We start from the raw sequence: 26867 nt of genomic DNA on the forward strand, positions 1-26867 counted from the left end.
CTAATGGTCCACCCGTTAATGTTATTCTTCAAAATTGCATTGCGCATCCCTACTACGTACGATTTAGTTCGCGTCATTAGCGCGCGCTCACGAGCGCGTGCATATAAACAACATAGACAAAATGGTGGCTTTTGCTAAACGGCCTTGCTTGCAAGAGACAAATCATGTTTTTTTTTTTTTCGCGGAAACGAGTTCCGGGACCCAACGATTTTTTTTTATTATTATTATTTAGATTGAATGCAATGATCACCTTCTTTCTATACAGTGAATATAGACCAATTTCTATTGCAGGGTAAAAAACTATCGCTGAAAAAAAAGTATGAGAAATTTGCTAGTTTTCGGAAAAGATAATGTGTGCTCTCAAGAACACTGCGAGCAAGGGACATATTGAATGACTGTCGGCTATGTATGGGTGCCTTTATCATAAAACGCATATGTAATTGCTTCTTAATATTGATGCAATACATCCATTAATGTTTTCTCACTTAACTTTCTCCCTTTTTTTCTGTTCTCACAAAGCGTTAAGTGCATAGTTCAATATAAACGTTTCTCAAAGCAGACAATTTAAAGAATTTTGGGGCTTATTGAAGGTCCTCATGCTCTTAAACGAATACCGGGACCCCCTTATTTATTTCAAAATTTAAGTTCTCTTGAAATAAGCAGCCGACAGGTAAAGTTTGAAAGAAAATCCTTTGTGAGTTCTATTTCGATGGAATTACGTCATATAATCGCGAATTAAAGTTCACGAAACTATCTCTCGTGTTGGGTTCTGTCGCCAGTACATGTACGATACGCAGTTTGAACGATTTTTGTTTAATTTATCCTACCATGTATTATACACAAGAAGCCTCGCTTGAAAGTATTAAAGAACACGATTTGTTTGGAATTGTTTTATTACTTGTTTACAAAAGTAAAGATTGCTGAAAACTAACACAGACAATTAGTCTTTATACTGTTTATCAACAGTAGCAATTTAAAAAATAGAAATGTAAAAAATGCTAAGCTTTAATCCAACGTGTGGCAAATTCCTTCTGAACATTGAAAATACTTCTTTTAAAGAACAAACATAGAGCTTGACTAACGGGATGACGTGCGATAACATTAGGAATTAAAATGGACTGACATTCTAAGAAACTAAATACAATTACATTTAAAAAAACTAAGTTCTTTATATAAACAGCTATCGTTTCTAGTAACAACAAAGACTAGAAATCCCCTTAAAACCTTGCTTGTACTTTGTCTAATTTTTGCTTCTTTTATTTCCTCATTCACGTTGCCTGTCTATTGCAGGGGCGGATCCAGGATCTTTCTTAGGAGGGGGTGAACCACTAAGGAATAGCGTAACTGACTGGTGAGTTAAACAAATTTTAAAGCAGCACGTCATCTCAGGGAGGTCGGTGCGCACCCCCTGCACCCCCCCCCCCTAGATCCGTCCCTGTATTCGTTTCATTTTTGTTGAAAAAAAAATGCATAACTCCAGCGGAATTTGTTTGCCTTTATCAACTGAGACACTTTTCAACATACACTATCTCTCCTTTTTGTGTGAAATTTGACAGGGCATGTTACAGTAATTTTATGACGTACAAATAACGATGTTATGGCGCCTCGCTTCGGAGTAAAGGGGTAAACTAACGAAACACTCATGTTAACATCTTAGCTTAATTAGTGGCATTAATACTACTGGAAAGGGTATTTTCCATTAAAACACTACTGAACAAAAACAAAGTTATTTATCTTCGCCCGTTCACACCACCAAGTCCTCGACGTTTGCATATAACTGCCTGTCATCGTACATTTTCATATTGATCAGCCGCTACGGAGAGGAGAAAATACCTCTGGTGATTAAGCGTAAAAATTATCACATGAACGGTACACAATCATCAAAAGGTTGAACACCACAACTCTCTAAATACAACAGGCCATGTTGTTCAACAATGGCTAACAAAAAATTCAGCAAATGACTGTGGTTCCTGCTCATGCGTATGACATAGAAATCACGTAAACGAACACGGATGACTCTCTTTCAAGGGACGGTTATGACATCTTTACATCAGGAAAATCAAAGCGATTCATCTCCTGTGTGCCATACAGGTTTATGGAAACCATACAGTGTCCCGATTCTTAGCAGAGTCGATAAAAAAATCTGAAAGTCCTGGATTCCTTACTGAGCTTGCAGAACTGGGCCCAGTTTTTCAAAGGGTGAAAAACGCTATCCACTGGATAAATCGCTATCCTCTGGATAGGTATTGGCAAAACAAATTACAACTAGTAGACTGTTCACTGGGTAGTGACTTATCAGGAGGACAGCGCTGCCCACCCTTTGAACAGCTCCCCTGCTTTTTCGATCGTCCCCGGCCACCCGTTGACCGAGAGCCTGGAGCAGGGCTAGATGGCTATACAACTGTAGTTTAGTCGTCATATTTGTCTTCCTTGTTGGGTAAGAATTTATTCCAGGAAGAAAGTTTGTTCACAGTTTTCTCCAGTCCTCCTCCTCTTGTACCGAAAAGGAAAGGCAGCATAAAAATAGATAGATCGATCATAATGCCCGCGAGGAAAACTTTCTCAAGCAGCTACCTTCGCCACCAACAGTCTCCAGAACTCTAAGGATGATTAACTAGACTCTTACATGTATACTTCTAGGACCAGCAATGTCGAAAGCACGTGTTATTTCCTTTTTCGACAGATTGCCTCTCGAGACACGAGAACGCCTATTGATAAGAAGTAATTGAAGTATCGCCTAGAAACTGCGTTTGCTCATCCTCATTGAACTCAAACTCTAATCCTATACCACAATTTTGTATGTTTAGAGAAACTTTCAATCAACCAAACGCTGAATGAACCTTTACCGTTTTTAAGAAGGACCGTTATATTAGTGGTTAACGGAAACGTCAGCTAGTAAACATTAAAGCGGCGATTGCCATACTCGACGACACATAACTTAACGAGGTTTTGGGGTCAGTGACTCTACCCTGTTCGATGGCACACCAAAAATGTTTGTTCATTTAACTTCCCGTTAGTAACTCTAACCTTTCTTGATGAAAAACATAAAGGTAATCGTTCAATAGGTGCTTTCTACTTGTCTTACCCTGTGTTGGTTCTCCATATCTTTCAGCTGGGTTTTCAAATCAGTGAATGTTGGTCTTGCATCCGGGCCATTTTGCCAGCATTTCAACATTATCTCATGCCTAGGATAAACAAGAACTTAAAATGGATGAAATTATTTTTTCTCATGAAAATTGTCTCCAAAATATCAATTACCACTGCTACTGAATCAGTTTAAGCGTGTAGAGTGCCATTAATCCATCTACAACTACTTCGTTCGAAGTTGACGTGAAATTTCAGAGACTGACCATTACATTTTTGAGCCGAGCGCGGGAAGGATTAAACAATCGTTATGTCATGCAAGAGCTTTTACTTCGATTTTTGACATATTCTTAATTTATTTTGCTTCGCGCACTTTGCCTCTTTTTTTATAATGATCCATCGCTTCCATAGATGTCACAGACGCCAGTAAAAGGGTAATCATTGCCAGTTTAATCTCTCCAAGCGCAAAACTTACAATTTATCATCCACGTGTTGTGGTTTAGGCATTCGGTATCCTTCCTGAAGCAGGCTTGCAATTCTTTTGCCATTCATTCGTGGATACGGTGATCCACCTGAAATCAAAAACAAAAAAACAAACAAAAAAAAACACAGCAGCAACGTCTGGAGTCTACTGATAAAAGCACAAGGACATTCGACAGCGTTTGAAGGAACCTCAACTTAAACAGGGTATTACATAATCAGTCAAATTACGTTCGAAATTTGCCTGTTTCTTACTTAGTCTATGATCAATTGGAACACAGACGTCTGCTACAGATGGCGTCATAACCAGTTTTTGTTTCTCTATAGATTCATTCCATATTGCCGTGTGTCTGTTCAGTAATTGTTCACAGAAGACGTCGAAATGTGGTTAGGATATCAGTGAGACACTCAGCTATCGCCTCGTGTGTATTCCTTCCTCCATGCAATGAATTGTGAACATGCAGAAAAGGAGAAGTTAAGACAGCTGCATAAGCACGATTACAACTCTCGTTTTCGCTGCTTTCTTTTTCTCGTTAACATCTTTTTGTGTTGCAGTAATAATTCAGTTCATGGCAAAGAAAACAGAGTTCTTCTCTAATATTTTTCACAAAACTACCGGTCGAGGATATTTTCTACATAAGATGTCTAATGTACCTATCGTGAAAATCTCGTAAAGGACAACTCCATAACTCCACCTGTTGCAAAATGAAATAAATGATTAATGAACGTTAAAATAACATTTGATGACCTATTTCTTTAACACAAACATTTGAAAAACAAAAGCAGCGCCAGCGGATGTCAAAAATTGCTTGCTTGACCTTCTGCTCACTAAGTAGCCTGTAACCAGACTTGATCTGTAAGTAACTGGAGGATACAGACGAGAGCAATTTATCAGAGGATAAAGAAGACCACCTAGGACAATGAACGTAGTTCTATCGTTAAAGAAACATTTTATTCTAGTAGCCAAAATAGTATTTCAACCATCAACTTTTTATATAAACGTAATGACAAACATAGCGATAACGAGGCGTCACCGAATTTACTTACACATCACTTTTGGTGGTGTACGTTCCATACAACAGCGCTTCATAAGCAGTCCATTTGACTGGAAGACGGCCCTAAAGATTAATGAATTTCATGAAACGATTCAATGTGATTTAGGTCAATTTTGCGCACGCATAGGGTGTGTGCAGACAGATTTCTTGTCTACATGCGCGTATAATTTTCTCTCGGTCAATGGTCTAGTAGTGTAACAGCAACATTCGTACCTTATCCAATAACTATATGTTTTAAACGAATTGGCCGACCTAGGAGGTCTGGGTATCATACTAACCGTAGATCAAATTTTAAGCCTTTCCTTCTCTTCATTTTCGGTCTTCATTTTGCCGGTTTAGTAAAAAAAAAAAAGAAGGCAATAAAGACTCCTGACAGATTCGGACTTGGACCGACAGTCTCCACAAGATCAAAAAGTGAAAACCTTATCATTATTTTGGCAAGAAGTGCGCTGCGTAATGGGACAAACATTCTTTGCCTAGCAGACGATTTGCAAGGAATATTCGTGGTTTACACTTTAACATTAGGAATAGACAAGAGGTAACGATGTAATGCACATAAAGTGTGGCACTGTTGAAGGTTCAGATATCTGATCAAGGAGCTATTTCATTATTTATATTTTATCATTCTTTATTTCCTTACCTTTGTCTTTCTTTCATAAGTGTTCTCCTGCTGAACATCTCTAGCCATTCCAAAGTCTGTTACTTTACACGTTTCTCTTTCACCAACCAACACATTTCGAGCTGCCAGGTCTCGGTGGATAATCTGTTATAAAGGATATCAAATCATTCAAAAATTCTGAAAATCAGACGTATAAGCAAACACAAATAAATAACGTATAAATTACGTAAGAAAATCTGGCATTCTTGTAACCTGTCAATAACTTATCTCTTGCAGTTGAAATTCCACCTTGAAAAAGTCGTTTCGTTCTTTTCATAATTCCACAATTCCTGTTGTGAACAGATTTTTCCCCTAATGCTGGAAAGTGCTGCTAAAAAATTGTAGAAAATATCTAACTTACAGATTTTGAAGACAGGTAACTCATGCCATCAGCGATTTGCCAAGCAAACTTCATCAGCTGTTGTGACGTCAGACTTGTTTGTGGTTTGATATCCGGGTCTTTGTAATAAGTGTCATTCAGTCCACGGCTCTTTCTCAGGTATCCCAGCAGGTCTCCATAAGGTACATACTCGATCAACACCAGTAGTGGCTCTAGGGAATACATTTAGAAATAAATCTTCCAAACCTTGGACTCAGTTCCTGTTGACCTCGAAAAGGCACTTTTATCTTAACTTCGTCGTGCTAGATTCTTTACACATGACAATAAACAAAACTGTTCGAGTAGTATAAATCCACGACGAAATAATGATGCTTAATGTAAAACATTATATAAACTGAAATTCAACAGAAATACAGCGCATAAACGATAGTAGGTGAATTTATCTAGTGTAAAATCTAATGAATGGTGTTCTTTGACAGAACATACCGTCAATCTCTAATTCACGTGCACGATATGGCTATTTCAATTTAAATTCAACACTTCACCAGTTTCTGTGACACGTCCCAGTAGTTTGATGACATGAGGATGTGGTTTGAGCTGCTTCATTGTGTCAAGTTCTCTCAGCAAATCTCTCCTGTCTGATTCGGGAGAATTGACTGCAAAAGGAAAAAAAATGAATTAGGCCAAAAGTATACACTATAGCTGTGTTCCATAGTTGTAACAAGCACTCGCCATGTTATCCGGTGTGACGATTTTTAATCGACGATATGAACGTCATTATTGCGTCTCAAAAACTCTTGTATGTTTTATTACTGACACTCCAACAACAACAGCAACAATGACTACAGCAACAACAAACACCAAACTAACAAACATTGGTAGATTTAAATGAATTTCAAAGAAACGATAACTGTAAGTAGGTAACTGTACAGTGTTTTCAGTGAAAGATTGCCGGATCACTGGTGTTCAGCAAATATTTGTTGAAACGGTTGACGAGTACTAAGCACCAGCAAACCATTAAGACACCGACTTGAACGTAGGTTGAAAATGTCGGTCAGCTGAAATATAGGAAACTTGGAAATAAATGAAGAATTTTCTAGTTTAGGGGGACTTGGAAGTAACAGCAGAACAAAATTTACATTTAAGCATTTTAACAGCAACTGTCGTCTTTCCAGGCCTGCCTCGAAGTCCCATTGCCGTTCCCTTGGAAACCTGACCAAAAGCACCTTTACCAATTGTCTTTTCTATAGTGACGTGTTGCCTTGCAACTTCCCAAGAACGTGTTGATGGATGAAGAGGCGCGTAATCAGCACTTTGAACAACATGTTGTTCTTTGGAGTTGTCTGTCGTTGCTTCTGTTAAGTCCATGTATTCTGAGCGAGGCTGGGTGGAGTTAGTGGAAACAGGACTACTTGGCTCAACTTCACTCAATGCTATTTCATTCTGATGAACAAGAGATGATGAATATTGTTTTCAACTACCTAGACAACTTCATATATAGTGGTATTGAGTACAAGGACATTTTACAGATAGTTTGATCTTAACCCTTGGATGTACAAAGGGGAGGGGAGAAGAGATTACCGCCCGTCGAGGTTTTCACAATTTTGGCTGCCTTTAGCTCGTGCTTCGCACAAGCCACAATTGCACAAGATATCACTGTGTTAAAGCGTGATCGGCCGAGAACCTCAAACAGCGCTATTTTTGATTTTAGGAAAGTTTTCTGACATTTCTCGGAGCTCAGCTACCAGGAGCTTGCCATTTTCTCACAATTTCTTGCTTGGCAGCTTGAAATAACTTTCTTTGGTCTACCTTGTGACCTTCAGTAGTAGCATCACAACGTAAATGTTTGTTTCTCTAAACCGCTGATGTATTGTAGGATTATAGTGCTGTTTAGATGGATATCGCTCCTTCTTCATAACATCTCGTCTAATTCATGAAAAAATTCCACAAACACGCAACGATGTTCTTCGCACAATAACACTGATCTAACACTACCATGTCAATGTAAACTATGACTATTTTTTTTTCTCAGAAATCGCACAATTTTCCGTACTTTTGTTATTCATTCCGCAAATTTAGATTCTCTCAAGTCTTCCATGTGTGATCGATATGAAAATAAATTTACATGTGTGGAATTTAATAAAGTTTAAGACACTCACAGAATTATTTGCATCACTTTGCTTGTTTTAATTTTTTGTCTTAAAACGTTGATCCAGAACAGTCCAGCGTACTATTATAAAGAAAATCGTAGGAAGAAATCAATTTGCTTGTACATCAAAGAGACGAAGTCTGAACCTGACTCTTAAAGTGCCTGAAATTCCCCAGTATTACGTTTTATTATGCTGTCCTCCTGCTGCGAGAATGGTGTGAAGTATTTCTAGATGTAATTAGTTGTGAATGTAAAACAAACTTGTGCAATAAAGTAAAACGAAAAAAACTAGTAACCCTGAAACAACAAATAGATTATCTTACATCATATACTCCTCTGTTGTCTTCATATTGCCTGAAAATGTAAGAAAGATAACACCGAAAGTCAATTTGGCTAAGTTTCCATAATCGGATACCTGATGTCATATTCTTTCAGTCAAAAACCAATAACCTTTTAGTCTCGTAATAATCATCTCCAGAATAAAGGCCGGCATACGGTTTGTTTACACAAAAGTCTGGATAAACAGAAACAATTATAATTATTGTTTAGTATTATTTGATTAGGAATGACTGGACTGGGATCAATCCAGTTCCAAAAGTCACTAACATATTACAAAAAGGTTTTACCAGGTACTCTTTCACGACTAAAGTGAGAGGTTTATTAATTAGGGATGTGCCGTTATATCGTAAATAAAAGGGTACACAGTCTTACCGTTTTGTTCCTGCTGCACCTAAGGAACAAAAGAAGAGACTGTTACATGTATTCTAAGCATTTAATGAGGAGACACACAAACCTGTAATAAATAAAACAGCTCCTCAAAAAAGAAATTACTTTATTACCTTTCTTGTGCAGCCACACCACGTAGATAATGAGGAGAATTATTATAAGAACAAGAATTCCAATTATAGCTCCAAACAAGACATCTTTACAAGAGCATTCGCATTTTTTATCGCCTATGAAAAAGGAAAGAGAAAGTCCATTTCAAAAACAACATCATATAGACTGAATCATAAATGAGCTTCGCTGAGATGCATTTGATTCACAACATGGTACAGTTTGGACAAGATCACTTAAAAACAGAGAGATTTTACACTCCTGCTCAGTAAAGGATATAAAAAATAAAATACTTTACTCTCAGAAATCTGTCTTGCAACGAGTGTTGTGTATGTTCGTCCAAGGGTAAGAATTCTTTCCAAACACACTGCGAATAAAAGCTGCCCCAAAGAACAATGACCAGTAGCATGGCTCATACTTCCTGTCAAACGGCAGCAGAGAATATGAGCTGCTGAAAAGCAAAATATTGACAAAAAAAAAATAGCTCTTTCGCGTACTTGTTGGTTGTTGTGTACTGATTGGAGAATCGGTAGGAAGCTGTTCATCAGTAATTGCTTGTATGGATTCTGGATCAATTTGGAAGTCACCAAAACCGTCGCCCTCTGCTGCTATTTTCAGAACAGAGAGAACGTCGAGGATGTTTACACTTTGAGTGAAATCCAAGGATAAATAAGCAGTCACGCTGCCACACCTAATAACAGAAATGAAGCTATCAAGTTACATTGCTTTGAATATGTTTTAGACAATTTCAATGCACAAAGGTAATACATTCTAAAGAATCTGTTGAGCTGCGTCCTCGGCAAGAGAAACACAGGTGTCTATGAACTTGAAGTTGATAAAGGTTAATTTACTGCCATAGTGTGAAAGTGAAACCAACTATTCTAGCGTTAGCCCATCGTCCTTGCTCTGACAAAGAGATAACGAGTGAATGTCAGGTTCACAAACTTGCTGCGGTGATTATCCTTTAATAACTTGATGTTGATAAAACAAAATAACAGCTATGCGTTTAAAAAAAGATAAAAAAGACATTCCGCTAGTCCAAAAACAAAAAAACTTTCGTATTCCTTACAAAAAACGTTCCCTATCATATAACTGAACAATGACAATAAGTAATTTCCAATTTATGTTATGCTGGTAATCCAAATGATCTGCTATTAATCTGTTATAACTTACATCTGAAAACAGAGGAACTAATGACCAATCAATGAAAATCGTGATTGGAAATCACTTCAATCAATATTAATCAGTAACTGTTAGCTATCAAATTTCCTTAAGAAATAAACTTTAACTGCGATAAACCGAAACGTTGGTGGCTTCCTGTGCTTCCCCTCCTCCATTTACCGCATTTTATTTCCCTCTTTTAGCAATTTTCAAGGTACAATCCTCATTTAACCCTTAACGGTTAACAAAAATGACATAAAAAGGAAGATTTCATACTTGCAGTTTTTGACTTCTACAGTTTTGAATATTTTTTCAAGAGCACCTTCACGTTTGATCTGTCCATTGACCTAATAACATAAGCACATTTGACACTAACAGAAAGGCATATAGTTTTATTATTTCAGAACTATGGCGGATTTGGACGTACACAGCACTCCATTCATCTTACACTGTGAGATATTTACGACTTTTACAGCCTTACAATTACTTTTCAATTATTTGCCAAATCACGATATTCTGCTTAACCTTGTCCAATAATTGTTAAATTTCTCTAAAGTCACTTCCATAATGGGGCGAATTAGTAGGGGTCGCTTTATATTCAATAGAGGACGCTAAATCGAATCATGACGGTATAGTGCAGACACGTTTTAGGTATATGATCAGTTAGTTGAAGCAAAAAGAAATGGCTGCAAGAAAGTTCGAATTTAAGCTGGAGGCCTAAGTAAAAATTCCATATCTAACGAAGTAGCAGCTAATTTGAAAATCTGATAAGAAACTCTATGTAGCAGTTTATTGGTGAGTAAAAGAGATTTACATTTTACTTACCATTTCACCTATCTGTTCGCAGGTGTCTGAAGGGTTATCGTCACAGCCCTTGTTTGTAACGGTTAACTTTATTAGAATGGTTTTAGCTCCCACAACTAAACGGAAAAAGAAGTGCTAAGATCACGTTAAAGTATTCAACAGAACTAAACCGTTCCATCGCTGAAAAAAGAGAGAAGAAAGCAAGGAACTAGACAGGGTGGGAGGGAAAGAAGGAAGAAACAAATGGTCACAGATGGATGACGGGGAGGACCGACTAATGAACAGAATTCTAAGAATAGTGTAGAATACAGTGCACTCGGCCGCATAAGCTTTGAACATCGCCATTAGTTGTTTTGCTTTTAAAAACAAAACCAGTTACAATACATATCGAATAATAAAAGGAACGGTTTCTCAGTTTACGAGATATGTAAAGAGTAAGAAGTGCTGCTTGACGCATCAAAGTTGCGATCGAAGTTGTAACTTAAAGCCATAGAGTTCACAAGAACACTTAAAGAGTGTCCATTCCGCAAAGCTTTAGAAGATATTGGGCAAATATGAAAGGCCTCATCGTTCCTCTTTACGTGCTTCAACTTTCCTCTTTAACATGCCTAAAATATAAAAGTGTTCCAAGTTGTCGTCGAACCCTAATCAAAGAAAAGATAATTTTTATTGTATTACATAAATGCTAGCTTACCAACAGTGACGCTGACAGTAGCATTGCCTCCTGTGCCAACTGTGTTTACAGGAACACAAGTGTACACTCCGTCGGCTTCAACTGTGACATTAAACACACCTGAAGCACTGTTACCAACAAACTTGCCATTAAAGTAGAAATGATACTCAGCTCCAGGACTGGCGTCTGTTTTGCAATTCAAAGTCATTATACCGTCATGAAGTAATGTAGTGTTACTAGGAACTGTTGTGAGGGTTGTTGCATCAGGTGCATCTTCAAAAAGATAACATTAACCTTAAAAGACATCATTCATTAATCAATGTTAATGTATTTCGATATATTTGTTAGGTAGTAGTGTAATCTCACTGGAAATTGCAAGAGTCTTGTTTTGGTCTGTGCAACTCGAAAGCAAAAATATACTGTAACTCGATCCTTGAGATTAAAGATCCATAATCTGATAAACAAACTATTTTAAATGATAAAGAGCATTATCGTTTGTCTCACGATGTAGTCACTTGAGATGTAGATCGCGACGTTTCGACTGCTTACTGCTAGTCTTCTTCAGGCGATAAGGTCGACTCATTGCACGGTATCATTTATATCACAAAGGTCGGCTGTGATTGGTGCATTTCGATCCTCCTATTGTTCCATTGTTCTGGCGAGTAGCTGTTCCCTCAGTGGTCCGCTGTTGTACCGTTCTCCTGTTGTTGTGTTTTTTGATCGTGGGCGTCCATGCTCAGGAATTTCAATTCCACTATCCCTGTTGATGTTATTAGGGTGAAGTCTTATGTGAATAGCTTCCTTGACCCTACGTGTGTACCAGTGAGGATCTCAATCAATAAATCGCATGGATGCTTGCTCAGCGACTCTGTGTGCGCCTCTGGTGGGAACTGGCGGCCGAACTAGCATCCATGAGATTCCCGAGGGAAAGAATCAGACTGACGCAGAGAGCTAAGGGAGATACGAAGAAAGAACCCGAATCAACAGCACAGAGCATAACATCTACTCTTTCTGCGGATGACGCTGCAGAGGTACTCGACGAGGTTAAATCCACTATCCAGCGACTCTTTAATACCACCAAAGACCGTCAACAGCGCAATTTTGAGAAAATTTTGCTGGAGAAACAGTTTTCCGTTTCTGCTACAACTTTTGTTGACAAAACGAGGTGGGTTATCAACCTGTCATCCAGGACCCTTAACGAAGCTGAGGTGTCCTTACTGAAGAAAGGTCTAAATTTCGCCGTGACTCCTACAAGCGTCCCAGCCACCGAGATCATCGCCAAGATTGAGTCAGCAGTCAGGCCACTGGATGCAGAGCGAGCAGACACAGTCAGGAGATCTGTCAACACCATCCTTCAACAGGCACAACCACCCACGCCCAACATCACGAAGGAACAGCAGGAGGCTCTTAAAAGCCTAAAAGAGGACAACTCCATCATGGTCCTTCCAGCTGATAAATGTCGCGCCAGCGTAATCCTGGACGCTGACGCATACCACGCAAAAATGTCAGCGTTAATTGATTCCGGACCATACCAGCTGCTCAACAAAGATCCGACAGACCGCTTGACCCGGAATCTGAGAAGCTGCTAACTCTGAAACGGAATGGACACATATCACAGGCGGTTCAACCACCTAGGATCTATGGTTTGCCGAAGATCCATAAGACCGCCACACTGCTTAGGCCAATTGTGTCGTGTGTCAATACCTTTGCATACGACCTGTCTGCTTTCTTGGTTAACTTATTATCTCCTCTTGCAGGTAACTCGAACTTCACAGTGAAAAACTCAACTGACTTCGCCCCCATCATCGCCAGTGAAGAGATCCAAGACCACGAGATCATGGTGTCTTTCGAGCTAGAATCACTGTTTACCAACGTACCGATCGAGGGCGCTGTACAAGCCGCGCTACAAAAAATGGAGAACGACGAAGGCCTGCTGACCGCACGACACTTACACCAGTTCAAATCGCGGACCTCTTGGATTTTGTATTAAGATCTACGTACTTCCAGTACAACGGATCGATTTACGAACAACGAGACGGCGCAGCCATAGGGAGCCCTGTATCCACGGTTATTGCTAATCTCTATATGCTCTACATGGAGATATTGCAAGAACCAGCAATAGAGTCAACACCTTGCAAGCCTAAGATCTGGAAACGCTACGTAAATGATACTTTCAACATCCTGGATCGGGATAGAGTTGCCGACTTCCTGCAACACCTAAACAGTCAACAACGATCAATCCGTTTCATCACGGAGATCGAAAATAACAGCAAGATCGCCATTCTCGACACGTCAGTTTGTAGAGAACCTGATGGCCGCCTTACCACCAGCGTCTACAGGAAACCAACACATACTGATCAGTACCTAGTGTATGATTCACACCACCCTCAGTCAGTAAGGCGCCGTATTGTGAAGTGTCTGTGCGACCGGGCTAAACGTCTCGTGACCAAACCATCAGTAATCGCTGGAGAAAAAAAAAAGAAAAAACATCTGTCATCTGTAGTTGTTTCTAACGGATATCCCTCCTCTTTTGTACAGAAGATCACAAAGGCACGAACAACCCCAAGAAGAGAGCCCGTCGCGGAATTTAAATCCACCGCCGTTTTACCTTATGTCCAAGGAGTTTCGGAGTCTCTCCGCCGCTGCCTAGAACAACAAGGCATTCGCACCGTCTTTAAGTCCGACACGACGCTTCGGTCACACTTAGTGCGACCAAAGGACACCGTCAACCCGGCTAAACAAGGTGTTGTCTACAGGATTCCCTGTGAGTGCGGCAAAGTCTACATCGGGGAAACAGGGAGATCTATGCAGGAGAGGATCAAAGAACACGACAGGATATACGACTCGCCCGTACTCAGACCTCCGCCGTTTCTGAACACACCCACGAGACCGGCCACTATCCTATCTGGAATGAGTTCAAGTTTATTGATCGAGATCCTCACTGGTACACACGTAAGGTCAAGGAAGCTATTCACATAAGACTTCACCCTAATAACATCAACAGGGATAGTGGAATTGAAGTTCCTGAAGCATGGATGCCCACGATCAAAAAACACAACAACAGGAGAACGGTACAACAGCGGACCACTGAGGGAACAGCTACTCGCCAGAACAATGGAACAATAGGAGGATCGAAATGCACCAATCACAGCCGACCTTTGTGATATAAATGATACCGTGCAATGAGTCGACCTTATCGCCTGAAGAAGACTAGCAGTAAGCAGTCGAAACGTAGCGGTCTACATCTCAAGTGACTACATCGTGAGACAAACGATAATACACTTTATTATTGCATCTACCACGATATATAACAAAAACTTTTTCCTCGACGTAAAGTATTTCTATTAAATGGAGTTATGTTTTCTTAGTTTAAATAGGCAGTAGTGTAGTCCTATTGGGAAAATGCCAGAGTTGTTCTGTGTATCTCAAACACAAAAGTAAAGTGTAATTTTTCTTTTAGAACTTTACAGAAATGAAGACTATTAGGAAATTCATTAACAAGGCGTGCAATGTATTAGTAAGATATTTGTAATTATAAAGGTGTTATGTTTGTTTTGTCAGAACTACGACAGCGCTCACTGGTTAATTCAACAACATTGATTTCTTTAAGATATTATAAGGAGAAATCTTGTGAGGAAATAAATCATCCAGTAATACCCAGGATTATAGGAAGGTTGTTGAGTGACGGTAGTCAACGACAGAAAGAGGATAGCAATTATGTTGTGTACTTACATAACACTGTAACAGTTATAACTTCTGCAGGTCCATCACCAAAGTCATTGAACGGAATGCAACGATAGTTCACCTGCTTCACTCTTTCATTGAAAGACGTTGCGATCACCGAGACGTCACTGCCAGTTGTGTCATTAACAAAATTGTCCTGATCTTTGTAGAGTCGATACTTTGCAGGTGGGTTGGCCTTTGAGCTGCAAGTGATGCTGAAGGATGTATTCACTACAACTGACCTGTCGCTCAAAGAAGTCCTCAGATTTGCGTCTATTGGACGATAGTCTAAATTCAAAGAGAAAAATGTGTCACTTATGTACACGTAACTTATGCCATCCTGTAGAAATTTCATGTAGTTCAGTTTTATTAATTTGAAGTTTAACAGTAAGTGCACTTTCATTTTGCTTATATAAACTAACCAAAAGCGAAAATAGTTCAAAGAAGAAGGCCCATAACCAAGAGCAATGAGTCACCATTAAACATAAGAAAAACAATAATTTCGTAATTACATAATCAACATAAGAGCAGGAAATGTAGCTTTTTATCGACTTGGCGCCAGAGGAGAGCATCCAGGGACGAGGTCAGTTATACTGCGCGCAAGACTACAGTGTAATCAAAACACCAGATTGTAGCGTTTCGACTCTGTGAAAATGTGAAAAGGGTTGCATGATGTTTTGATGATGTCAACCTTTCATCTCGACCAATGGACCTCGAAATAGACAGGCTTAATTTTAGGTCAAGGGAAACAAAAACCAGTGAAAAAAGGTAGATGGTTAGGAATAACCGAGTTCGAATAAGCGGAGTCCAACCCGTCTCGTTAGTTTTCTTGCTAGACGTATGTGACATAGATCACGGAGGCCTTCTTGCCCCTAAAAAAAATCACAAGTAAGAAACCCAAGCAATAGTTTGGAGTGTTTAGTGTACGGAATTAATGTAAATAAATAATAGTGTATTTATATGCAGGATATGCATCACTTCTGACCCCTCATTAAAAAAAAATAATAAAACGTATGTAAAGTTTGACCTCTTACTATTTAACAATTATTCGCCAAAGGCGAAGTGAATATTCACCAATGTTCAGTGAGCCTAAGGCGAATAATTGTTTTAGTATAAATTTCAGAGGTGAATATCAAGGACTACAAAATAACGGACTACAACATAATAATACTACTTTATTCAAATACAGAGTACAAAGAGTATTTGAAAAGGAGGACCATGAGGTTATCCCTATTTAGGTCCCCTAACTAAAATTACAATCTAAAATTTAAAATTTTAAAATATCTATTACGTAAATAATTAACAATTTAAAATTTAAAAATTTGAAATATCTGCTAAGTAAAGAATTGACAATCTAAAATTTAAAGATTTGAAATATCTATTATGTAAGTAATTAACAGTCCAAAATTTAAAATCTAAAATATCTATGATATCTATGATATTAGGTACTGTGGCATATAATTAATGAATATTCATCCACTTTTTAAGGCTTGATTTGAACCTGTTTGCATTAATGTCGTTGATGTCGTGTCCGAACAAGTGGTTTGGCAAATTATTCCATTCCTTAATAATTCTAACAAAGAAGGAATACTTGAAGGCGTTAATTCTTGCTGATTTCGTTTGGATCTTAAATGGATGGTTAGCTCTAGTACTTTTGCTTCTACAACACTCAAAATAATCGTTGAAGTCTAAACCATTTAATCCGAACACTGTTTTATAACATTCTACTAAGGACAGGTACTCTCGTCGATGCTGAAGTGAGTTCCAATTTAGTAATTTGCATCGTTCTTCGTATGGCATCTCACGGGGTTTTTGCCCAAGAGCAATTCTTGATGCTCTTCGTTGTACTTTTTCAATAGCTAGTAGATCTTTGACTAGGTGCGGTGACCATACAGGACATGCATATTCTAGGATCGGTCTCACCAATGACTTGTAAAGCATAGAGAAAATTTCTTTGTTCTTACTGCCAACTGTACGCTTTAACAAGCCCAGCACTTTGTTTGCTTTGTTCACAATTACGTCCACGTGATTCGACCAGGATAAATCTCTTGACATGTTAACACCTAGGTCTTTATATGAGTCAACAAATCTTAATTCTTTATTTGACAGGTAATAAGGATGTGTACTTTTGTCCTGCTTATGCGTTATTCTCATTACTTCGCATTTCTCAGAGTTGAACTTAACTTGCCAACTCTTTGTCCAGTTTTCTAGAGAATCCAGGTCAGACTGTAGTGCAAACGTATCATCGACAATGTTGAGTTCACGGTAGATAAAAACACAGACGCAATTGTTCGTGTGCATACACGTATGCAGCCGTAGTTTTAATAATAAGCTTACATGTACATCGATTGTCAATCAATGTATTCATCGAGTTCGACAGTAAAACAAACGAGCGAAACACTACGAAAAATAAATTCATCCGGTACCTTTGTTTTGTCGTTGCTGACTTCATTCACAGATGTCATCGTCGCCTTAAAATGAGTAGCTTTAGTTTGAAGAAAAATACATTTCGGTCAATCGATCTGACCTGCTGCCGATCAACGCAACCACTGTGTTTACGATACTTGAATCAATCTCGTTCCCAGAGTCTTCGTTCCCTTAACCAGCGGTCGGAAAACGAGAGCTCTGGGAGCAACCATTTTGAAATAACCGAATTCTGGTGATTCTGCCTATCCGGTTTCACTGCGCAGTCTGCATCTATGACGCATGCCTGAAACGGTTGCTCCCAGAGCACTCGTTTTTCGACCGCTGGTCAAGGGGAACGAAGACTCTGGGAACGAGATTGGCCTTGAATACGAGTTCTTGAAAAGATTTTTGGTCCAAGGGCGAAAGCAGTATTTTGAAAATTCTCCATCCTTTCAAATATCCTGGACTTCGAGTGATGTCTTTCGAATAAATGAAAACTTCATTCAGCAACTGTCCGCCATATTTACTTGCCGAGATGGCAAAGAGGGAGAGCTTAGTAGCCAAGCTCTAGCGGGGTGAATAAAGCGTCATATGATGACCTTTCGACCAATCAGAATGTCCAGTTCTTATATTCACCTCTAGAAATTATACTTAAATGTGATATATAGATTTAGGCCAGCCTAAAAACGTAGCTCCTGGGCCGGGTTGTTCAGAACCCGATTAAGCTAACCCAGGATAAGGAAGAATTTTGATCTGAGTTTTGTGACTTTGCGGTGAGATTTTCTGTATAATGTTTGGCCTTCTGTTTTGAGTTTCAATAATCACAAAATACACAAAACAGAAGCAGCGAAAAACATTTGTATAGAAGAAAAAGTTATTAAAAAATTATTATTCGGTTAACTTTTAACCCTAGATTAGCGTTAACCGGCTCCCAAACAACCCGGCCTGCCCTGCTTTCAACAAGTTAACCTGACATGAGCCCGCGATTCAATCGGAAAACCAGCACTTGGTCAGCGGTCAACTTCAAAAAAACACGTAACCTCGATGAGCTATAAACTTGAGCCCGCGATATGGTCACGTGGTACAGGTTAGCGGATACCTTGATTTGAGAAGTGTCAATTGGTCATAGCACGTAGGTCAAATATCAAAGAAGTACGACTTTGCATTTAGTGCACCAGTTTTTCTCAGGTTTGTAGTTTAGAAAAGATTTTCCCACCTGGTCAAAGACCAGCTACAGGCGGTTTGGGATCGGTATTTTGGCCAGCTATGCCCCCATGCCGATGGACATGAACGTCGTTTGTCGTTTCGATTCATCTCGTTCCTGTGCTTCAGACAAATCAAGGATCCGGATGGAAACCCCACAGTCCTTGCCAAAATATTTCCAGCTCGTCTGAGCGAAGCCGAATCACTGCAATTGTCTTTTTCTTCTCCCATTTTTCCTTCTTTTACACATCGTTTGTCGTCCGTTTCCGGCGTCACGCATCGTATGATCGTATGAAATAAAAATATACTACGCCGTCGGCTCGTAGCATGACACGGGTTTTAAGACTTGTAAACTTTTTTGGTAAAGCTCAAAACAAAATGGTAAATCAACAGAATACCGGTAACTTAAGAGTCAATGTCAGTAATTTTCAACTGTGGCCGTGCAATAGCGAAAAAACGAAAACTCTGAAAAAAATTCTCACGAAAGCCCTTAGTAAACTACTTCTAAAAATATATATTTTACCTCGATCCGATAAATATTTTGGACGTACGGAGATAAACTTGGTTTCGCAGCTCTCAGACCAGATTTTAGGCGTCTGATACCGAACACCGCTAAGACCTCCTTTGAAAATCAAAACACCTTTTCCACGAAACAGCAAGTAACTAATCAAATAAAGCAGACGATAATACACATTTTGAGTGGTTATTTTCTCAGTTTAAATTAAAACTGAATTTTTGACAAATTTTCCAGTATTTACAATAATTCGAGCGATTTTTCGCTCCCAAAAATTCACAAAATTAAGGGCCTAAAATCATTGACTGGTACCTCGCCTTGTGTATCGAGACTTATTCCACGTGAAAGAGCACTATTTCTTCTTGCAGAATCCATTGTCAAAACCGTGAGCTACTTAAAATAAAATTACTGAGGTCGAAAAATACACGAAGTACTTTCGAGAAATTTGAGCTCTTTGATAGTGGCGTAACAATGTCGAAAGGTGACACAAACATAACGATAATATATTTTCGAAACTCAGCGCTTTAACAATATTTGCTGTCACTCACAAAGTAATGTTTACAAGACTATTTTACGTGATTTGCCATCTCTTTTGAGGAAAAATTAAAGAATTTGGCCGTTTATTTTGATCTCGCGTTCCTAAGTGTACACGGGTCACGTCATGTTTGTCAAGGGTTGAAGGTGAGGCACTCGTTATCAAATCAAATTGAAACATTTTCCAGACAGAAATTGCTCACTAACACACACAGTAATAACTTGAAATGGATGGCTCTTCATACCTTTCGACGGACTTTCTGGACATTGAAGAAATCCTGGACTTAAAAGTCGTAAACCACACCTCCGACGAATTCAAAGCAACGGATTACAGTTGATTGCGTTACAATTCACAAGGAGACCGCTGGTCAAAGAAATATAAGGTCGATCAAGCCAAGGAAATTAAAGAAATATTTTGAAAAAGTATAAATTTTGACACGAGCCGCTACCACTTTAAAAGGTGCATGAAGACGACGTTACTGTTGTAGTTATAATTAATTTTTCGAGGAAAAAAAAACTGTAGGTTTGGCGCGGGTGGGCGGAGAGAAACGAAACGTTTCCTTATATGGTGACAAAGATAATCCTTCACTGTGCAAACTTGGGGTTAGAACATCATCTCATTTATTGAGATATTTACTGGATTAAATGTGCTCTCATTTTGAACCCCTTTTACTTTACCTTATTGGGATTATGATATCGAAAAATACCCGCGTCACTGTGAATTCAGAGTGCTACAGAGTCGTCTGTTACGCTGTGTTAGTTGCTGTTGTTGTTGTTCTGAATTCGTATTGACTTTCAACAAGAGAAATATTGGGGTATCGTGTTTTATCGGGATATCGTGGTTTAAGTATATGTGTTGAATGGCACTGTGTGAATACGCTGCTCAAGTTGGCGGACAATGCGGAGCTAGCGCAGAAAACCCAGGCAGCTCTCAATGTATCTCAATCGCAAAATGTGACAAGCACATAAGAATTCACCGGAGGTCTTTTGGTGCTGGTTTTGCGGATTCAAACGTAAAGACTGAGGCAGGACTTCTCGCCAGGGCAGGTATGCATTAACGTAACTCTTTGGAAATGTGAACTTGGCAGGCTTTCTGTTCAAGTGTAAGGGGATTGGGGGAGGGAGGCGGAGTTAATCATGTACCGATACACCTAAGAGAAGTAATCATAACCCTAATTTGAAACATTGCAGTGGGATAGAATGTTTTTTTAGAGCAAAATTGTGGCACAGTATACTCAGTACTGTAGGGAAGTCAACTTTACGACGTTCAGCAGATCAACCATGCTGCGTGTCTTGTCCTCTTGTGCTGCAACGGTACGAAAATCACTTCACGGGCTCGATTACATAGCGGCAGACGGCGGGAAGGCTTTCGACGAAGTGATTGAAATGGTACTAAAGCTGAGTAATGACGACAGGGTATGAGTAAGCCGCTTGCAGAAGGTGCTGAAGGAAGCAAAGCAGTACATCACAGGCGATTATAAGGTATGGAGGAGGGCGATATTATAACCTCATAGTCCCTGTCCAAACTTTTAGAAAAAATATTTCGAAAGTGTGTAGATATTTGTATGTATTTTGAGGAAGAATTTGAGCGATGAGATAATTAAGCGCAGAAAAATATGCGCAGTCATTACCATGATAGACATGTACATATGCGTTTAACCCTGCCTTGAACACAACGGGCAGGGATTCCGCTTGTGGTGCAGAGGGAGAGGGGTATGTGATGGAAAGCAACTTCCAAAATATTCAAAATCTAAGAAATGTAGGGTTTATTGAAAGTTAGTTTCTCAGCCGGTCAGGCAGCCAGCCAGCCAGTCAGTCAGTCAGTCAGTCAGTCAGTCAGTCAGTCAGTCAGTCAGTAAGGAGGTTATCTTTTTTATTATTATTATCTTGTATGTATCGTTATTATAAGTTTATGCTTTCCGTTGATCTTTGAATGATGCCATGACGATGACGTAATTTGTTAATACCATACACCGACATACCCTCTTACTGCAGGTGCATGGTTCAACTCATGCAACCACACCCGACCACTGTAGCAGTTACGCCCTAAGCGACCCCAAAGACCAAGCTTTTCGATCGGATTGTGCCCACTGTCAGGAAGACAGGTGCCTTTCGTGTGAGATGCTTAAGGGTGCTCTAAAGGAGATTGGAAATGTTGTAGCTGAGTCCCCACTGACGGAAGATGAACGGGATGACATGCAGTATACTTTCCGCCATGGAGTGCAGGCTATAGAGTCTTGGAAAGCGCACCAACTTCGGTCTTTGCAACAAGACAAGGCAAGAACCACTGCTCTAGAAAGTCTGGATGAGTCATCGGTACTAATAACCCAGGACTGGGCTGCTGAAGTGGCTACCACAAAGATACCGGAAGACTCCAGTTGACTGGTTCGGCAAGAGTGGTATCTCGTGGCATGTCAGCGTATTAGTTCGGAGGTTGGCCGGTCAACTGCAGCAGCAGACCTTTGTCCACATTTTAGAAAAGTCCAGTCAGGACGCTGATGCTGTTGTCCGAGTTCTCCAACACACACTGAGGTCACTGAAAGTGGAACATCCCGATATAAAATTTGCGGCACTTAGACAAGACAACGCTGGGTGCTACCACAGTGTGGCGATGCTATCAGCATGCCGTCTAATGGGGACAGCAACTGGAATCCATGTCAAAAGGATCGACTTTAGTGACCCTCAAGGAGGTAAAGGCCCTTGCGACAGGAAAGCCGCTACCATCAAGACTCACGTGCGACAATACATTAACGAAAGCCACGCTGTGCTGACAGCGCACGACTTTAAAGAAGCCATGCTGTGTCATGGACGGATTAATGGTGTTCGTGTAACCTTAGTCACTGACGTCCTCGAGAAGCCACAACAGGAGATGACAGGCCGCTGGGAGGGAATCAGTAGCTTGAACAACTTCTTCTACCATGAAGACTGTGTCACCGTATGGAAAGCATACAACATTGGAGAGGGAAAGAGTATATCATGGTCTCAATTACAAGGTAACAACTACAACTGAACAAAAAAGATCTAATCGTAGCAACTCTTATTCTTCGGCCATTTCAGCTTGAGTAAAAATAAAAAAAAAACAAATTGCGGTCACAAATATTACAAAACAACGCATGTGGTAAAAAAACCTTGATTTGGGAACTTAACGTTTCGTATTCTTCTACATACATCATCAGGAAGTATAAAACGGTTAGCTGCATTACAATAAATTTAAACGAGAAGACTAGTACCCAATATTGAAAACCAATACCTAATAAGGAAAGAAATGACAATGGATATAAATGAAAATAAACAGACTTGAAATCTGCTGAAAACTGCATGCATGCACGGATGAGGAGGCAGAAGAAGATGGCGAAGGGGCGGATGCAAGCTCGCCGTTGTCATGTCCTGTTGAGGGATGCAAACGCACCTATCAGAAGTACCAAAACCTGGAGCGCCATTTGCTCATCGGGAAGTGCAGGCTCGTTTCAGAGAAGTATATCCTTTTAGATACCGCTAAATTGGCATACGCTGAGAGAGGTCACGAGGGCTCCACTATTCAGCTAACATTAGCTGCCCCGATCACCACTGAAGTCTCTTCAGAATGTCCCTTGGTGCAAGGCTGGGCTCTAAAAGGCACGAAAAAGGCCACCCGTTTTAACGAGAATCAGCGTCAGTATCTCGATAACAAGTTCCGGATTGGACAAGAGAGTGGCCATAAAGCCGACCTTTAGAAGGTGTCACGGGACATGCGCTATGCTAGGAGGAACAACGATGAGCGGCGCCTCGACGTGGAAGAGTTCTTGACTGCACAGCAGATTCAGAGCTACTTTTCACGTACTGCTGCAAAATTGAAGCATGCAGTTACCGCTCAGCCAGGGCATGACTCCATTGACGATAACGATAGCCAGGCGGCCCGAGAACAGGAAGCTTTTTCTTCCGCCCGCTTAGCTTTCCTTCACCAATGCGAGCTGTTGCATCCCATTGTCTTTGACACGCTGATCATATGTTCTTTGTACAGCAGCATCAAGCTGACCAAGCTCAGTGTTGCACAACTGAGGCTTTTCTGTAGCTACTTCAACATGGACATAGAGGAACAACAATCAAGGCGAAAAGCGCCTTACATTACTTTTATCTCGGAACTTGTCGGGTCCTGTTTTTAAGAGTGCTTGCGATGTTATCAGAATGTAAAATATCCTCTGATAATATTACCTGTCCCATTTGTTATATTTTGTTTTCATGCAAACCCATACTGATGTTGTTAATATCGGAATTATTCCATCTCTTGTACCGTTCATTCCGTTCCTGAAAAATTTATTTCAAGTGCGTTATGTTGAAGTTATAAATAATCGTATATTTAGGGCCGGGTAGAAAGGGAAAAACAACAACAACAACAACAACAAAAATCCGCGCCCACAATCAAAGTATCTGTCAGCGGTCTCATGTAACAGAGACTGTAACGCATATTTTTGCCGTTGACAGTGAATTGAATTCTGTAACCTTCGAGAATGCTGATCCGGCAGCAGATTTTTCAAGCCTGATGCAAGGTATGGAAGATGCTGTTCTCATTTTAAGTGTTAGAAAGCAATGTTGGAATGAGAAATGTTCCGATTTGATTTAATTAAGCGTGCTTTGACCTTGATGAACATATCGTGACCAGTTTACACGTTACGACTCGTGCTCTATAAAACCGGTAAACTCTCAAATTTTTCCTTAAAAGTTATAGCAATCAAGCAGAATAGTCTTGGAAACATTACTTTGTGAGCGACAGCAAATATTGTTAAAGCGCTGAGTTTCGAAAATATATTATCGTTATGTTTGTGTCACCTTTCGACATCGGTATGCCATTCTCGAAGAGCTCAAATTTCACGAAAGTACTGCGTGTATTTTTCGACCTCAAAAATTTTATTTTAAGTAGCCCATGGTTTTGAAAATGGATTTTGCAAGAAGAAATAGTGTTCTTTCACGTGGAATAAGTCTCGATACACAAGGCGAGGTACCAGTCAATGATTTTATGCCCTTAATTTTGTGAATTTTGCGGAGCGAAAAATCGCTCGAAGTACTGTAAATACTGGAAAATTTGTCAAAAATTCAGTTTTAATTTAAAGTGAGAAAATAACCACTCAGAATGTGTATTATCGTCTGCTTTATTTGATTAGTTACTTGCTGTTTCGTGAAAAATGTGTTTTGATTATCAAAGGAGGTCTCAGCGGTGTTCGGTATCAGACGCCAAAAACCTGGTCTGAGAGCTGCGAAACCAAGTTTATCTCCGTACGTCCAAAATATTTATCGGATCGAGGTAAAAAATATATTTTTAGAGGTAGTTCACTAAGGGCTTTCGTGAGAATTTTTTTCAGAGTTTTCGTTTTTTCGCTATTGCACGGCCCCAGTTGAAAATTACTGACATTGACTCTTAATAAACTTTGTGTCTGAAGAGTCTTAAGTTTTCCTTTTACCTGCTTTCTTTTCCTTTTACAGATTTCTATGAACTTTTCAATTTTTTTTCGTAAATTTTGCGTGACACCGGTTGTTTCCCAGTTTTCCTTGAAATTTTTGCGCGGGAAATTGGCGCGCGGCTGCCAAAAAATGTACCAATTTGCGCATGCCCGACGTTTGACCGCTGTGTTGCCGTCGTCATCGTCGTCGTCGTCGTCGTGCGTACGCGCCCACGAGCAATACCGCTAGCCATGTTAACCACGAGAAAATCAACTCATGGGTTTCCTTTTCTTTCCTATATGAGTATGGAGCTCCGCTAATATAATACATATTCCCTAGTACGGCTCGAGCTAGCTAGGTTAGTAAGTAGTTTATTATATGGATATTGCGCCATGCTTCTTTATTTTCTATTAGAACGCCCTTCCGGTGACATGAATTCAAAGGGCTTCCGCCGTAACGTGGTTTTCATGACGCGAGAAACTCAGAAAGAACAAGCTACCACGAGTTTGAAAACAACGTAAATCGTGTTGAGTATAAACTATAAAGACTTCAAGACGATTTTATAGACCAACAGAAAAGTGCAAACACGCAGAATTCTCCCCTTTCAAAAAGAGCATCTTAGCGGCTTGCGGCTTGTTCAGTTCCTTTGCCGTGCTAGAGAACCAGCAACTTGCGCTTCGCAGCTAGTACGCTTCTCGAATTTTCAAACTCGTTGTCCGTGAGTATGTTGAATGGAATTTGGAAATTGTTGCTTGCTCGTACTCTTCTCCATTTTTCCTGCGTGTGGTCAAGGTGGTCAAGCTCCGACGCAGGTAGGCTTTCAATTCTTTCATTTGTCATACGTTAGCTTCCACGTAGAAGAGAAGAGTGTTCATATCAGTAGTCGTCTTCTTATTTGTATTTGCACTTTTCTGTTTGTTCACATGAAAATTGTCTATGGCCTCCTGACTTTCGCTGATGCCTGTTTCAGTGTCTACATCAGACATTTCCAGATCTTGAGGATAATAAAATTCGCTTGGTAAATATTCGTCTTCTTCGTCCATGTTGTAAGCTCCAGCTCTGCAAAATATCAGTCATTTAGGTAGTTTCTTCGCGAAGAATGACAGTATTTACACGTTTCCTTTTCGTAGTTTTAGTTGCCAATTTTGAATTTGCCGGCTTTCGAAAACAAAAATACACAGCTTATGCCCGTTTCCATGGAAACGGTCGGTATGGCGAAATCCTGACGGAGAAAGAACCAATCAGAAGGCTGGGATTTACCTCAAGACTACCTTGCCATATAATAAAACAGTTTAATACCCCTAAACCTGAAAATATTACACAAACACTATCTCTTTTTTTCGGTCCCGTTCATAGTTTGTCATAAACAAGGAAAACAAAATGCATGTTTGCTTCGAAAGGATGACAAGCAGAACACTTCTGTGTTACATAGAGACTGTAGCTTACCGTCATCTGATCTATCACATAGGTTAACCTCTCTTTTAACCGCGTTTTATAAGGATGGAAAAGTTTTAGAAAGAAAAATAATGTGCCATATCGGTGTTTGATTTGGTTCCATTGCCGAACTCAATCGAACTCGCATAGTCAATCGAACTCAATCCATGGATTGAGTTCGATTGACTATGCCTGGTCTGAATCAACTTGATTTCTTCTTGGCAGCTCATACTGTCTCAGCCCTCTCACATTGATGGAAATCCCATGGCATTGTTCCAGAAAGCGAACAATGGTCTCGTAACGAAATACCCTTTCAACCTGTTCAAAGTAATGATCTATGGCGAATCTCTCGTCTGCGGAACTGAACAACATACTTCCATCTTTAGCGTCGACGGCAGAA

At 39.8% G+C, this 26867-nt stretch overlaps 5 protein-coding genes across 5 annotated transcripts; 3 read left to right on the forward strand and 2 right to left on the reverse strand.

The window, feature by feature from the left end:
- Positions 1 to 797: 797 nt before the first annotated feature.
- Positions 798 to 8713, reverse strand: LOC149109496 (proto-oncogene tyrosine-protein kinase receptor Ret-like). Its single transcript, XM_089294455.1, has 12 exons — positions 8606 to 8713; positions 8478 to 8496; positions 8090 to 8120; positions 6757 to 7060; positions 6163 to 6273; positions 5639 to 5829; positions 5260 to 5382; positions 4612 to 4682; positions 4219 to 4259; positions 3560 to 3656; positions 3086 to 3185; positions 798 to 1813 (listed from the first exon to the last, which is right to left on the reverse strand). The coding sequence occupies exons 4-12, from the start codon at positions 6983 to 6985 to the stop codon at positions 1745 to 1747; spliced, it is 1032 nt and encodes a 343-aa protein (XP_089150581.1). The 5' UTR covers positions 6986 to 7060; positions 8090 to 8120; positions 8478 to 8496; positions 8606 to 8713; the 3' UTR covers positions 798 to 1744.
- Positions 8081 to 15316, reverse strand: LOC110052692 (uncharacterized). Its single transcript, XM_089293723.1, has 8 exons — positions 14971 to 15316; positions 11260 to 11511; positions 10587 to 10681; positions 10038 to 10108; positions 9098 to 9291; positions 8606 to 8719; positions 8478 to 8496; positions 8081 to 8120 (listed from the first exon to the last, which is right to left on the reverse strand). Exons 1-8 carry the CDS (start codon positions 15314 to 15316, stop codon positions 8081 to 8083), a joined length of 1131 nt encoding a protein of 376 aa, XP_089149849.1.
- On the forward strand, positions 12090 to 14838 carry LOC149109497 (uncharacterized). Its single transcript, XM_089293724.1, has 3 exons — positions 12090 to 12403; positions 13095 to 14088; positions 14800 to 14838. Exons 1-3 carry the CDS (start codon positions 12090 to 12092, stop codon positions 14836 to 14838), a joined length of 1347 nt encoding a protein of 448 aa, XP_089149850.1.
- Positions 15317 to 20899: 5583 nt separating the features above from the next.
- LOC149109498 (uncharacterized) lies at positions 20900 to 22702 on the forward strand. The gene is made up of 3 exons (XM_089293725.1): positions 20900 to 21034; positions 21614 to 21819; positions 21950 to 22702. Exons 1-3 carry the CDS (start codon positions 20900 to 20902, stop codon positions 22626 to 22628), a joined length of 1020 nt encoding a protein of 339 aa, XP_089149851.1. The 3' UTR covers positions 22629 to 22702.
- Positions 22703 to 23331: 629 nt separating this feature from the next.
- On the forward strand, positions 23332 to 23800 carry LOC149109499 (uncharacterized). The gene has a single exon (XM_089294443.1). The coding sequence runs from the start codon at positions 23347 to 23349 to the stop codon at positions 23758 to 23760; it is 414 nt and encodes a 137-aa protein (XP_089150569.1). The 5' UTR covers positions 23332 to 23346; the 3' UTR covers positions 23761 to 23800.
- Positions 23801 to 26867: the final 3067 nt, after the last annotated feature.

This window comes from Orbicella faveolata, unplaced genomic scaffold, assembly GCF_042242905.1.
Source record: "Orbicella faveolata isolate gen_17 unplaced genomic scaffold, um_ofav_v1 contig_25, whole genome shotgun sequence".
Taxonomy (NCBI): domain Eukaryota; kingdom Metazoa; phylum Cnidaria; class Anthozoa; order Scleractinia; family Merulinidae; genus Orbicella; species Orbicella faveolata.